Source organism: Sceloporus undulatus, chromosome 6, assembly GCF_019175285.1.
Source record: "Sceloporus undulatus isolate JIND9_A2432 ecotype Alabama chromosome 6, SceUnd_v1.1, whole genome shotgun sequence".
Lineage (NCBI taxonomy): Eukaryota > Metazoa > Chordata > Lepidosauria > Squamata > Phrynosomatidae > Sceloporus > Sceloporus undulatus.
This window is the reverse complement of record NC_056527.1, coordinates 57,734,744-57,748,235: the sequence shown is the minus strand read 5'-3', so window position 1 is coordinate 57,748,235 and position 13,492 is coordinate 57,734,744. Positions and strand designations below refer to the sequence as shown.

Sequence of the window (13,492 nt, the reverse complement as noted above, 5' to 3'; positions counted from 1 at the left end):
AAGTTGCTCTGATTTTTACAAACTAATGAGCAGCGAAGAAAAATCAAAGTATCTTGCGAAAGTACACACTTCTGAGAAGTACACTTGGTGCAAGAAACCTGAAACCGAGGGCCCATCCACATCCACTTCTTGTTAAACCACCTTGGTATGTTAAATATGCATGCCCGTGTTAAACCATGTTAAATGTTAAACCTAAAGGGTTTGGTTATGGAAGCAACTGCAGTATGTAAGAGGCTATGTTAATAATAGCCATGTTAAGTGTTAAACCCAAAAAAATTTTTTAAAAATGGAGGACATGCGAAAATTTTTTTTAAAAAAATGTTACTATAAATGCATGTTTCTTAGGTGTGATCAAAATGGAGGACATTTGGGCATTATTCCTAGACAGATGACAGAAATGTACTTTCCTTTTTGGCCAACCTCCCCTCCTCCCCATTCCAAATAGCACATTTGGGCATTGAACATGGCTTTATTTTAACATGGCCCCTTGCATATTTCAGAGGCTTATTGTATAACCAAACTCTTTAGGTTTCACACTGAACATGCTATGCATACTGAATATGTCAAAGTGGTTTAACAAGAAGTGGATTTGCCCTCGGATTCAACTGTACTTTTCAGAAGTGTGTACTTGGTCAAAGGACTTTGCTTTTCTTCACTGCGCATGAGTTTGTAAAAATGAGAGCATTAGCCATTGCCTCAGAGGCTTGCTGATACCAATACTGTATCACCATTAAAGAACCAAAAAACACACAGAAAATGCACTTTGGAAGGTGACACTTTCTCGGCTTCTGAAACAGTGCCTGCATGTCTCTGAAGCTGACTCATATCATCATCATCATCATCATCACACTATCATTGTCAAAAAGGGGAGACTTGTTAGCATTAAAAGAACCCCCCCCCAAAAAAAAAACCACCTTGAGGCCTCTGATGAGGCTGAGAGAGTGTGAGTTGACCAATATCACCTAATAGGCAAGGAAATTGAGCCCTGGTCCGTAGAGTCCTAGTCCAACACACAAACCACACAAAGCTATATCCCAACCTTCTGCCCAGGAAGAATGTAAAAAATGTCCTCAATTTTTAGCATGACTGACCTTGTTTTCTGTTAATGTTTTTGGCTTTTAGTTGGTTGTGTCCTCCATTTTTCTTAAATGCCCTACATTTTTGTCCTACATTTTCCCCTACTCTTTGTCCTGGTTTTGTGAAAGAGAATTATGGCAACTCTAAATGCTAGGGATTTCTGAGAAGTGTAGTTCTGTGAGATATTTAGCCTTCTCTGCCAGAGCGCTCTGGTGCCACAATAAACTACAATCCCCAGGATTCCCTGGCACTGACCCAGGGCAGTTCAAGCGGTCTCAAACTTGATTGTTTCTGCAGTGTGTTTTGGACTTGACTTAGAAGTCTGATTTAACTCATGCTACCAGCTTCTTTCAACTGATCTCAAAGGTGCTACAAGATCCCTCTGCAGATGGTCACCCAATGTGTTTTCCGTGGCTGAGCGGGAGAATCAAACCCTGACCTCCAGCCCAGAGTCACAGTCCCGCAGTGAAACCAGTATACTATGCTGGTAAGGCTACCCTCCTGAAAACATGTACCCTGTAATTAGGTACATTTCTATGCCTCTGTAGCTCTAAGGAGGAAAAGTGGTGTACATGGTCTTCTCCATATTTTGTTTTCCAAGCAATGCTATGAGGCCGGTGGGGATGCACTGTGTCTGCCTGGTCATGCTACGTCTCTCTTCATTGCAAGGAACAATGCGCAATCGCATCTCACTGCACCCTATAGATTGGTGATACGTTTGGAAAAGGACATTTGGGAGTTTGTTCGATATCAAACAATGGGAACTCCCAATCATGGCTGCCAAAGTGAAAAGTGGAGAGGGTTCCTGAGCCTTTCCTAGATGTGTAGAAGAGGGCATTTAGCAGCTGCAGGTGTGGGATCTGTGCCATTGGCATGAATGCAAAAGAACTCTAATCCTCTGCAGGATCAGAGTATTTGGGAGGCAGGAACAAGCCTAGGACTGCAAATCCTGTGTAAAAATGAGCTGAGGTACCAAAACAGGCACAAAAAAAGCCTACACCACCCAATATTCCCACAAAATTGCCTGACCATCTGCGTTGTGGCACCTTTCACACCAGTTGAAAGAAAGAAGCAAGAGTTTTGGTAAACTCCTAAGCCAGGTTCAGAACACATTGCAGGAATGATCTGGTTTGGGACAACTTGAACTGCCCTGTCTCAGTGCCAGGGAACCCTGGGAACTGTAGTTTATTGAGCACCAGAGAAAGCTAAACGTCTTGTAAGAGAACAACATCCCAAATCGGGAATGTCCTTGGAGTGTCCAGCAACAAAGGAGAGCCAGAGTCCGAGATGTGGTCCAAAATAAAACACAGGTTTATTCACCAATTGGGGCGGGCAGCACACCAAAACGGTGGTTCCAAGACTGCCGCGCCCTTCTCTACACCGCTGTGATCGCTGGAATAGTGGTATAGAAATAAAATTTTATTATTATTATTATTATTCTCTGTTTATCTTACATTCTTATACCTTTCTCTGTCTGTCTGTGTCCTAGTGTAAGCCAATTACAGAAGCAGAAACAGAAACAGCCAATTACCTAATAAGGGTCATACCTCCTACCTAGCTGCGGGGTGATCAGGCACTGAATTGTTAAAAGCAAGATTCAAAAAGTTCATGGGCTGTTTTTAAAACTGCTAGCAAGATAACAAGATGTTTTTGCAGAAGTTGCTTTGCAAACGGAAGCTAACTGCCGAAATAGCTTTGCGGTTAAGCTACAGGAAACTGAGGAGGAGGAGAGCAAAGCGCAGGTGTTGTGGGTACTGGCTTGCTAATAGTTTGCTCAAGGGAAGTGTTCATGTGAAACACTGCTGTTTAAGCAGAGCTTGTCTACGTGACATTTCTAGCCTTTGTTCCTGTTTCTTCATTACAGGAAAAGAGATTCCACCTCAACATTAGGAGGAACTTCCTGACAGTAAGGGCTGTTCGACAGTGGTACACACTCCCTCGGAGAGTGGTGGAATCTCCCTCCTTGGGGGTCTTTAAGCAGAGGCTGGATGGCCATCTGTCGGGGATGCTTTGATTGGGATTTCCTGCATGGCAGGGGTTTGGACTGGATGGCCCTTGTGGTCTCTTCCAACTCTATGATTCTATGATTCTATGAATATCATGAGCATAGCCATTTTATATTTACAGACTTCAAACCTCTCATTCCCCCCTTTTTCTTGAAAGTTGTGAAAACAAGTTTCACTATGGAAGTTCTTCATATGCCCTCATTATCATCATTTCTCTTGCTATCAGGCCTTCTGCAGCCTTTGTAACCCTCCTTTTTACACATTGTAGTAAACATGGTATTATCATACATAGCAGTAGCCCAACCATGAGGATAATTATTCCTGTTCCAACCAAACCCTTTAGCCATCCAAAGTTTGGCAACCAAGATGTCAGCCAATCCCATAAATTCCATCCTTTTCCCATGTGGGGAATCTCTGCTATTCTTTCAGAATAGCAGAGATTCCCCACATGGGAATTGCCTAGCATTGAACCAAGCCACTGAAAGCAGTCTCAAACTGGATTATTTCTGCAGTGTGTTTTGGACCTCAGAAACAAAGCCTTGTTAGTCACATGCAGCAAAAAGGAACCCTCCTTTTTGAACTAGATCTCCCAGGGTTTCCTAGGCAGCATGTCCATTGGCATTGCAAGAATTCCTGGGTCCTGCATCTCCTTAAAAACCCAAGACAGGTCCTATAGCCTCTGAGTCTTCATGTGCCATAGTGCTTGCTATTGAAGTCATGGATCAGGAATTTGTGGGAGAGGTTTTTGTAGAGAATCTGGCCAGAAAAGGATGCTAAGAGCAAATCCAGAAAAGCAAATGTTGGCACAACAATGTAATGTCCTTTGTCAGAGTGAGCAGAGGACCTGAGCACAAAGGAGGTCCCTGGTTTCCCTCCTGAGAGCAGAAGCAGCAGGAGGAGTCTGTGGCTGCAGTGTTGTTCCAGCTGGTGTCCAGCAGGTGGCACTGCATGGCATATTCCGCTCACAGCGCCTTTGCATTGAAGAGAGTGAAAGCGAGCACACTTCGTGCCTACGGCCATACCACCCTGAACACGCCCGATCTCGTCTGATCTCGGAAGCTAAGCAGGGTCGGGCCTGGTTAGTACCTGGATGGGAGACCGCCTGGGAATACCGGGTGCTGTAGGCTTTTATTATTGCCTCTTTCTCTTACTTGTAAACCTCTTGTGACATGAACTTCATAGAAAGGAAGAAAACATTATGAATACAAAACAACAAAAGACCTCCAAACAGAGGAAAGCTGACAGCCACGGAGGGCCCTGCCTGGGAATACTTGGCTACCCCCTGAAAAACCTTGTTTCTCTGTGGTTTCATGTTGCTTCCATCCAGGCTGACAGAGGGTGACTTGGACACAGAAGTAGCTAGAGAGGGTGTTAATCCCATCCTGGCTGCAAATAGCAAGCACTGTGGAGCATGAAATAAGTTTCATATCCAGAGCTGTAAAAGTATGAACAAGAGGCAAAAAAAAGCCTACAGCACCCGGTATTCACAGGCGGTCCCCATCCAGGTACTAACCAGGCCCGACCCTGCTTAGCTTCCGAGATCAGACGAGATCGCGTGTTCAGGGTGTATGCCGTAGGCACACGCTCTGCTCGCTTTCCCACCTTCATGCAAATGCTCTTTGATAGCACTGTGCACCGCGCGCCACCTGCTGGCGCAGGCAGGAACAACGCAGGGCCACAGCCTCCTCCTGCTCCTCCTCTCAGACTGGGACCTAACCTAAAATCAGGAGCTCCCAGCAAGGAGAAAGGGGCACCCAGAAAGACCCTAAAAGCAAGGCCACTCCTCTGGGTTTCAAGGGCCCTACCTCTCCTGCCCCAAGGCCACTCCACCCAATTGGCTTTGCACATTGAGCAAAGCCAAACCTGGAGTCCCTCTTCCTTCCAGAGCCCCCAAAGGGTCCTAGATGCCCAAAGGAGCAGAGGCCTACAAGCCCAGGTGCCCCATACAAGCATAAAAGCCACCACAGATCAGACTATGACTCTAAGACCAGGGTTTGAATTCTAGTTTGCCATGTAGCAAAAGAAAGCAATAACAGTACGTAGCTTTGTTACACACAGTACTGAGCAATGAGTTTTTGTGTTAGTAGTTTAACATTACTTAGTAGAAGAAAATTGAAATGTAAAGAACATTAACTTTTGTCTTTTGATACTAACAGTTTTGCTTCTTCATTAAATGGCTTTCAATTTCCCCCAGGTTTGGCATTGGACTATGAGTCGGGAAACCAGGTTCGAATTCTAGCTTGGCCATGTAAACCCACTGGGTGACCTTGGGCAAGTCACACTTTCTCAGCGCAGAGAATGGCAGTGGCAAGCCACTCTGAACAAGGTCTTGCCAAGGAAACCCCATGATAGGGTTGCCACAAGGCATGCAACATTGACAACAACAACAACAACAAGAGAAGATTATCAGAAGAATGTAGTATGTCATCTCCAATTAAGGATACATCAGAGATTGTTTTCAATCGACATTTCCTTCACAATGAGAGAGAAACCTGTAAAATCTTTCCTTGGGTATGATTTGTGAGATGCCAAGTGACAGTGATCTTTTCTCAGTAGCTACTAGGAAAAACCGCTCCCTCCATGCTATCCGTGGATTGGTGGAGACCAGTGGTTTCCACATATCTTTCCATCAGTCAACACTTTCGACAGCGTATTTGTAGCAATTCTAGGTACATTTGTAAATTCTGGAGGCACAAATCGGGATTAGGAGTAATTAGGACATTTTTCTATATAACCGCTCTCAGGAGCCAAAAGTGTGTGTAATGGCATTCCCATATTGTCTTCAAGCAATGCTATGAGGCCAGTGGGGATGCACTGTGTCTGACTGGTCAGGGTACATCTCTTTCATTGCAAAGCACCAGAAATATGCCTCGAAGCATGATGCGCAGGATGTTCCTCCTCATGGCGTGGGCTTTGGGAGATGGAGGTCTGACTTTCCCCGTTTTTCTAAAGGGGCAAAGGTCTGGAGCAGGAGTAGAAGGGCTCCTTTGAGCGGAAGGTAGGGAACGGCCCTCACACTCTTTCCCTCGTAACAGATCTCTTCTGCTCTGGGGTGCCAGCCAAGCAGGTCTGGGCCCTTTGGGGCTTCCAGGGGCACCGGGGATTGTAGGCCTAGGGTCCTTTGGGGGCCTGGAGGAGAAGGGCCCAGGGCTTGGCTTTGGTCCACTGGGAACCAAGGGCATGCAAAGTGGGAGTGGGGAGTGGGTGGGGGGGGCTGTGGGTTAGTTGGCCCTGTGAGGGCATTGTGAGGACTCTGTAGGCAGGGATGTAGCCCGGGGGGGGGGGTTCTGGGTGTCTGGACCCCCCCCCTTTCATTAGAAAAATGAATGGTGTGTGCTGCTGCGCGCCGCCGCACTCAAGCCCCATATAATGGTGGCACTTAGTCGGGACCCCCCCCTCCTAAAATCCTAGCTACGTCCCTGCTGTAGGGAACCAAGGTGAGGGTGGGGCCTGGTCTTCTTCCTGGGAGGAAACAGGAGGAGGCTGTGGCTCTGGCGTTTGTTCCTGCCTGCGCCCGGCAGGTGGCGCTGTGTGGATATTCCTCTCACAGCGCCTTTTCATGAAGAGTGGGAAAGCGAGCAGAGCGTGTGCCTACGGCCATACCACCTGAACACGCCCAATGATATCGTCTGATCTTGGAGGCTAAGCAGGGTCGGGCATGGTTAGTACCTGGATGGGAGACCCTGGAACACCGGGTGCTGTTAGGCTTTTCCTATTGGCTCTTTCTTTTACTTTGCATCATTGTGATTTGTAGTTCTTACAAAGGAAGGCAATTTCTGCATGCTCCCAAGGTCTCGGGGCAACCTCGCTTCATTGGGGTATGGCTCTGGCAGCCAGCTGTTCCCTTTATCAGCTCCTCCGTCCTTCATGATAGACTTCTGCGCTTTTAAAAAAGGAGAGTAGAGTAGAGGTCCAAAGTGAATAGGAGGCCAAGACCAGCCCCAAATGCCACACACACATTCAGGGAGCTCAGGGCCTCTGTCAAAGGAAAGGGGAATAGCTGGATTTCTTGTAGTTTTAAGTAAATTTCCTCCTTTGTAAGAACTCCAAATCACAAGAGATGCAAAGTAAGAGAAAAGAGCCAATAAGAGAAGCCTACAGCACCCGGTATTCCCAGCGGTCTCCCATCCAGGTACATAACCAGGCCCGACCCTGCTTAGCTTCCGAGATCAGACGAGATCGGGCGTGTTCAGGTGGTATGGCCGTAGGCATGAAGTGTGCTCGCTTTCACTCTCTTCAATGCAAAGGCGCTGTGAGAGGAATATGCCACGCAGTGCCACCTGCGACACAGGGAGAACCCACCAAGGCATGCCATCCTCCTGATCCTCTAGCTTTGGAAATACAAGTCCCGCCCACCTCGCCCGCTTTCATGAGAAGGCTCCCCCCAAACATGGCGGCCGTTGGAACAGCAACTAACCCTCTTTCCCCCGCTCAGGATGTGGCTGAGCGACGTTCTGCGTCGGTGCGTATGACGTCATGCCGTTCGCAAGGACGCGTTTGATTTGGACCCGGAGGGGTATATATAGGCGTGTAGGCGGCGCGGCCTTCTTTCTCTCCGAACCAGGACCTCCTCCATACGGCGTTCTACTGTGGTGAGTCGCCCTGCGCTGGGCCGGAAAAGGAAGCGGGGAGCGGGCCCGGGGAGGAAGAGGAAGAGGAAGGCCCCAACCCTGAAAAGGAGCGTGGCTGCTTTAAACTCTTCCTCTTCACCATCTCAGGCTCTTCGTTGAGGGCCAGTTTGTAAAGCAGTGGTCTCCAAACAGTATCCTTGGAGAGATTTTTGGACTTCAACTCCCAGAAGCCTCAGCATTGTGGGCCAATCACTGGGATTCTGGGAGATGAAGTCCAAAATCCCTTTTAAGAGCACAGTTTGGGGAGTGCTGTTGTAATAATAATAATAATAAATAATAATAATAATAATATATATATATATTATTATATTATTTATTTTATCCTGCCTCTCCCAAAAGATCGAGGAGGCTTACATAGAGTATTATTATTATTTAAAATGCAAGATTTTTATTTTAAGAACAAGCAGAAACATAATACAGTATATTATTTTATTTATTATTTAATTATTTTATTTTAGCCCGCTTTCTCCCCTGTTGGGCCCAAGGCAGCTCACAATAAACATATACACACTCATCCCTCCATATTTGCGGCTTAGATTTGATTATTCACGGATTTGATTAATAAGGTTCTCTAGGAACTCTAGGTCCTCCAGAGCAACTCTATGGTCAACTTGAACTGAGTCGCACTGAAAGACCTGGAGATTCCTAGAGAGGACACTCCACTAGGCCTTTGTAGCCCTCCAGTGCAGTTCTATGGTCAGTGTCTGTCGGACGTTGACCACAGAGTTGCCCTGGAGGACCTAGAGATTCCGAGAGAGGTAAAACATGGTGTTTTTGTTATTTGTGGTTTTTCAATATTCACAGGGGTCTTGGCCCCTAACACTAGCAAATATGGAGGGACAAGTGTGTGTGTGTGCGCGTGTCTATATATACATACAACATATATAGGAGACATACTGTTCAATGTGGATATTTAATGTGTTGTGAGCTGCTCGATTGTGTTGTCACAGAAAAGCGGATAAAATAAAGGTTTTATTTATTATTTATTTATTAATGCGTGTTTTTTAGGGGTTCTGGAATTGAACCTCTGCTGATGGCTGACTGTATATGTCTCCTCTCCCCCCTTTCCCCCCCATGTACCTGAATGGGAGGTGTGTTCCGCTAGCCATCCTGTTCCATGTCTGACTAAAGATGGGGAACGGTCCCCTCAGCAGCAGGACTGTCACACCTTTTGCTTTTCACCTATGTTGGACAACTTTGTGCGAGATAAAATGACAACATCCCCCAATGTCTTTCTCTTCCTTCTTTGGGAAGATGTGTGGCACAGCCTTTTCTTCGTCAGAAGGCATATGCATCCTTGGATTCTCGCCTTGGAGTCACTGTGGTCCTGTCAAGCATCACGGGCCTTTGCCCTTATTCAGAGCGTCACTTCCGTATGCAGAATCTTCAGGGCTTCCAAAATATGAGAATTGGTGGGACATAGTAAAACAAATGACAGTATTTGCCCATAGGGGAACCATACTTGCCCATAGGGAATCATTGGGGAATACTTGCCCATACGGAATCATTGGGGAATAAATGCCCATAGGGAAGCCATACTTGCCCATAGGAAATCATTGGAGAATACTTGCCATGGACAAGTATTTTCCAATGTTTCTCTGTGGGCAAGTAATGTCATTTGTTTTAGTATGTCCTGGATCTGGTGTCTACCTGCTGACAAAGAAGGCACTCTGTAACAGTATGGCCATACATTCTTGGCACAAGAGAGAGTATTCTGGCAGGTTCCTCAGGGCTGTCTGAACAACTTCAGAGTCATGGCTATTATGGCAGTACATGAACATGGGGAGGAAATCAGCTGAAATGCTGGGTGGTTCTGGATGGAGTGCAGAAAGCGACCAGTCTTTCGTTGTTGTGTGCCTTCAAATAGCTTCCAATGTAAAGCAACTCTATCATGGGGTTTTCTTGGCAAGTTTCCTCAGGGGGTTTGCCATGGACATCTTCTGAGACATTGTGACTTACCCAAAGTAACTCCAGTGGGTTATAAGCCACTATGCCATGCTGGCTCAAGACACATTTTTATATTGTACAGTAACATGCAAAATCCCCCCCAAACAGTGATACCTTTAATCAGCCAGCCAAAATGCACAAAATACATGGTGCAAGCTTTCATGTTGTTGGTGCACTTTAGTTGGCCAAGTAAAGGCATCACTGTTTTGTGGATTTTTGTATGTTATTGTACTTTGCTATATGGTCACAATGACTACCCCTAAATATGTTTATATATATGTATGTATGTATATAAACCCACTGGATGATTTTGGGCAAGTCATATTCTTCCAGCTTTAGAGAATGGCAATGGCAGCCCCCTTCCTTCCCCCGGAAGAAACTTGGCAAGAAAACGCCATAATAAGTTCACCTTGGGTTTGCCATAAGTCAGAAATGACTTGAAGGCACACAACAACAAAGTAAACAGCAGGCAGGTATTGATTTATTTATGTACTCTGCTACCTCTTCTAAGCAGCTTTAGCCTAAGTCTAAATATATGCATACATGTATTAAGAGAAAAAATCAAGTGCATAATTAAACCATCTGAATTTTTGCTCTTTTTTGCTGATATCATAATAATAATACATTTTATTTATATGCCGCCTTTCCTAAGGAGCAAGGCAGTTTACAAAATAGAGTGCACCACTTCCTAGACATCCAAGTTCTTGCATAATGTGTATAATGCAGACCTTTTTTTTGTACAGAGTAATAGCTTGGAAAACACTGAAGTCTTCATTCTTGTTCTGCAATCAAATTTATCTTAGTGATAGAATGTTGGTCCTGTTTAATAGATGAGAAACAGATTTGTAGTAGTGATCTTCCCTGGCCCTCTACTAATGCATCTGATCCTATTTTAGGTTTCCTGTCGTAGCTTCAAAAGGAAACTTTCACAATGTCCGGAGGTCTTGATGTCCTGCAAATGAAGGAGGAAGATGTCCTCAAATTTCTTGCTGCAGGAACACATTTGGGAGGAACCAATCTGGATTTTCAGATGGAGCAGTATATTTATAAAAGAAAAAGTGATGGTAAGCTTCTAGTAAACATGGTACATGGAACTGGGTTGTTTTTTTACTTAATTGTAGACAATTGTGTAAAAGTCAGAATCAGTGGTCACACAATAATAGCAAATAATAGTTTTAGTCTAAGCTCAATTTTGATCTTTTTAATGTTTATACCTTATTCTTTGTGAGGGTTCAAAAACAAACAAGACTACTGAGATCAGTGGGACTTAATTATATTTAACTTTAGCTAGATTGTTTTAAGACCATCTTGTAGAATGGGCTGGGCTCTCATTTGGTGTTTTTACAATTTGCAAGACATTAGTTTGTGTAGACTATAGGCACAGTTTTCCATAACTTTCTGTTTATAAAAGTGAAGTAGTATTGATTACCTGATATATATGTAAGGTGGTAAGAAGATTGGCATGCTACATATTGTTTTAACTGCACACTGTTAAAGCTCAGAGATGAGACCAGTTTCTGGCCGTTGAACTCTTGAGTGTCGGAAGTGTGCTATAGTAAATGTTGGCAGGATTTTCGCTAACACCAGGAGAGTTCTGCTCGATGACTGGAGTTTGATAGTATTCACTGCCACATTTCACGTTTAATAAAATGAAGGGTGTAATTAAAGACTGGAGGCTTGTTAAATATGGGACTTTGTATTTATTGATGGATCATGTTAAAGAATAGCACTGAAAGGGAAGCAACACCCACCTTCTCAAAAGGAAGCACTACTATATTTACTGCACCTATTTTAGCACATTGTGAGATGATTGCAGAAGAGAATATGTGAATAAGTAAGAGGAGTCCCATTTGCACATCTGACTCCTGGTAATTCATTAATACTGGTGAGCATAAGAGGGTGAAGTCTGGCCATGCTCAAGGTTGGAGCAGTTCTTCTCCTTGTTCCCCTGTTTTTCCCCTTCCTGTGTGCTGTTTTAACAAGCGAAGACTGAAGGTATGGCAAGCAGCTTTTCAGGGGTTCAGCATATGTGCATCCAATTTTAAACTTGAATTTCACTGTATTTTGTGTAGGTATTTACATCATAAATCTGAAAAGAACGTGGGAAAAACTGCTGTTGGCTGCCCGTGCCATTGTTGCTATTGAGAACCCAGCTGATGTGAGCGTGATCTCCTCCAGGAATACTGGACAGGTATGGATATACTAATGTACTGAACATCCGGTACTGAGCATAGTGAGAGTTTTAGTGCTATTGGCTCTGTAAATCTGGAAGCAGAAATTCCAGCCTCAGAGGAAACAACTTGAAATCACACAACAAATATCATAGACTGGGAGACTTTTTCAGGTAGGTAGCCTTACCAGTGTGGTGTAGTAGTTTGAGTGCTGGACTATGACTCTGGACTGGAGATCAGGGTTTGATTCTCTCACTCAGCCACGGAAACCCATTGGGTGACCATATACATAGGGATCTTGTAGTACCTTTGAAACCAATTGAAAGAAGCTGATAGTATGAGCTTTGGTAAACTCCTAAATCAGACAAAAGAGGAACCAAGTTATATCCATGCTTGTCTCAAAATGATATTCTCATGCTGGAATCCAGGTAAAATGTGCATACTATTGGAACAGTTATCTTATGAGTCTCATTGCATTTTATTTTCCCACTCCAGCGTGCTGTTTTGAAATTTGCTGCTGCTACTGGTGCTACTCCAATTGCTGGCCGTTTCACTCCTGGCACCTTCACCAATCAGATTCAGGCAGCCTTTCGTGAACCTCGCCTTTTGGTAGTCACTGATCCAAGAGCTGATCATCAGCCACTGACTGAGGCATCTTATGTGAACATCCCCACCATTGCCTTGTGCAACACAGATTCTCCTCTGCGCTATGTGGATATTGCCATACCATGCAACAACAAGGTAGTGTATGCTCTGCTACATTGATCTGTAGTTCTCTGATAAAAGGTATTTTTGGTATATAATTAGAGTTGCAGTGAAATTATGCCAAGTGCCATATAATCTTGACTGTAAGTTTGACTTCGTGTATTAGTCAAGGACAGGTTTGGGGGCTAATACGGATTTTGATATGGGCCATGGATAATTTTAGGGTAAAACCTAAGGGCATGTAGCAAAGTATTTAAAGGATGAAGCAAAGGAAAACAGTGGCAAAGAACATACAAAATTCCAGCAGGCACAACTGTTTGTACTTGTCCTAGACTGGATGGATGAGAAAGTAGAGAGGAGGTCAATGTTTCCAGGGCAGATTACACTCTTGCCTTTCACTAGGGGATGGTTCCTTTTAATAATAATAATAATAATAATAATAATAATAATAATAATAATAATAATTGTTTTATTATATACCGCTATTCTGCTTGATCATAGCGGTGTACACGTAAAAAATGCAATGACAAATACAAAGTACAATCAAAATATTTTAAAAAGAAATAACTTTGTCTTCAGCCAGCCTCTCTCCCCCTCAAGATGGTGGTCAGGGGGAGGGCACTTGTCTTCAGGCCAGGCCTCTCCCCCTCAAGATGGTGGTTGGAGAGGGCTCTTTGTATTCAGGCCAGGCCTCTCTCCCCCTCAAGATGGTGGTCAGGGGGAGGGCCTTTGTCTTCAGGCCAGGCCTCTCTCCCCCTCAAGATGGTGTGTCAGGAGGAGGGCTCTTTGTCTTCAGGCCAGGGCTCTCTCCCCCTCAGATGGTGGTCAGGAGTAAATAAGAGTAAAAAGTACAGTACTGCATGACCCATGGATAAGTGACTCAGCTTTTTTGTCAATTTTTTTCACTAAACTTCTGAGATTACACATATGCAGCATATATAAGTATATACAGCAA

General features: G+C 44.5%; 1 protein-coding gene, 2 non-coding genes and 2 pseudogenes across 3 annotated transcripts in view; 3 read left to right on the top strand and 2 right to left on the bottom strand.

The window, feature by feature from the left end:
* Window positions 1-4,091: 4,091 nt before the first annotated feature.
* Window positions 4,092-4,210, top strand: LOC121935804. The gene has a single exon (XR_006104852.1). It is a non-coding gene; the product is annotated as a 5S ribosomal RNA (ribosomal RNA).
* Window positions 4,211-4,548: 338 nt separating this feature from the next.
* Window positions 4,549-4,662, bottom strand: LOC121935805 (annotated as a pseudogene).
* Window positions 4,663-7,175: 2,513 nt separating this feature from the next.
* LOC121935879 lies at window positions 7,176-7,293 on the bottom strand (annotated as a pseudogene).
* A 324-nt stretch (window positions 7,294-7,617) lies between these two features.
* The window catches only part of RPSA (ribosomal protein SA), an 8,274-nt gene continuing 2,399 nt past the window's right edge, over window positions 7,618-13,492 (top strand). The window contains exons 1-4 of the mRNA XM_042472618.1: window positions 7,618-7,675; window positions 10,559-10,725; window positions 11,734-11,852; window positions 12,328-12,573. Coding sequence (XP_042328552.1) covers window positions 10,593-10,725; window positions 11,734-11,852; window positions 12,328-12,573 — 498 coding nt within the window. The 5' untranslated portion in view covers window positions 7,618-7,675; window positions 10,559-10,592. The remainder of the gene's footprint in view (window positions 7,676-10,558; window positions 10,726-11,733; window positions 11,853-12,327; window positions 12,574-13,492) is intronic.
* Window positions 11,142-11,297, top strand: LOC121935850. The gene has a single exon (XR_006104872.1). It is a non-coding gene; the product is annotated as a small nucleolar RNA SNORA62/SNORA6 family (small nucleolar RNA).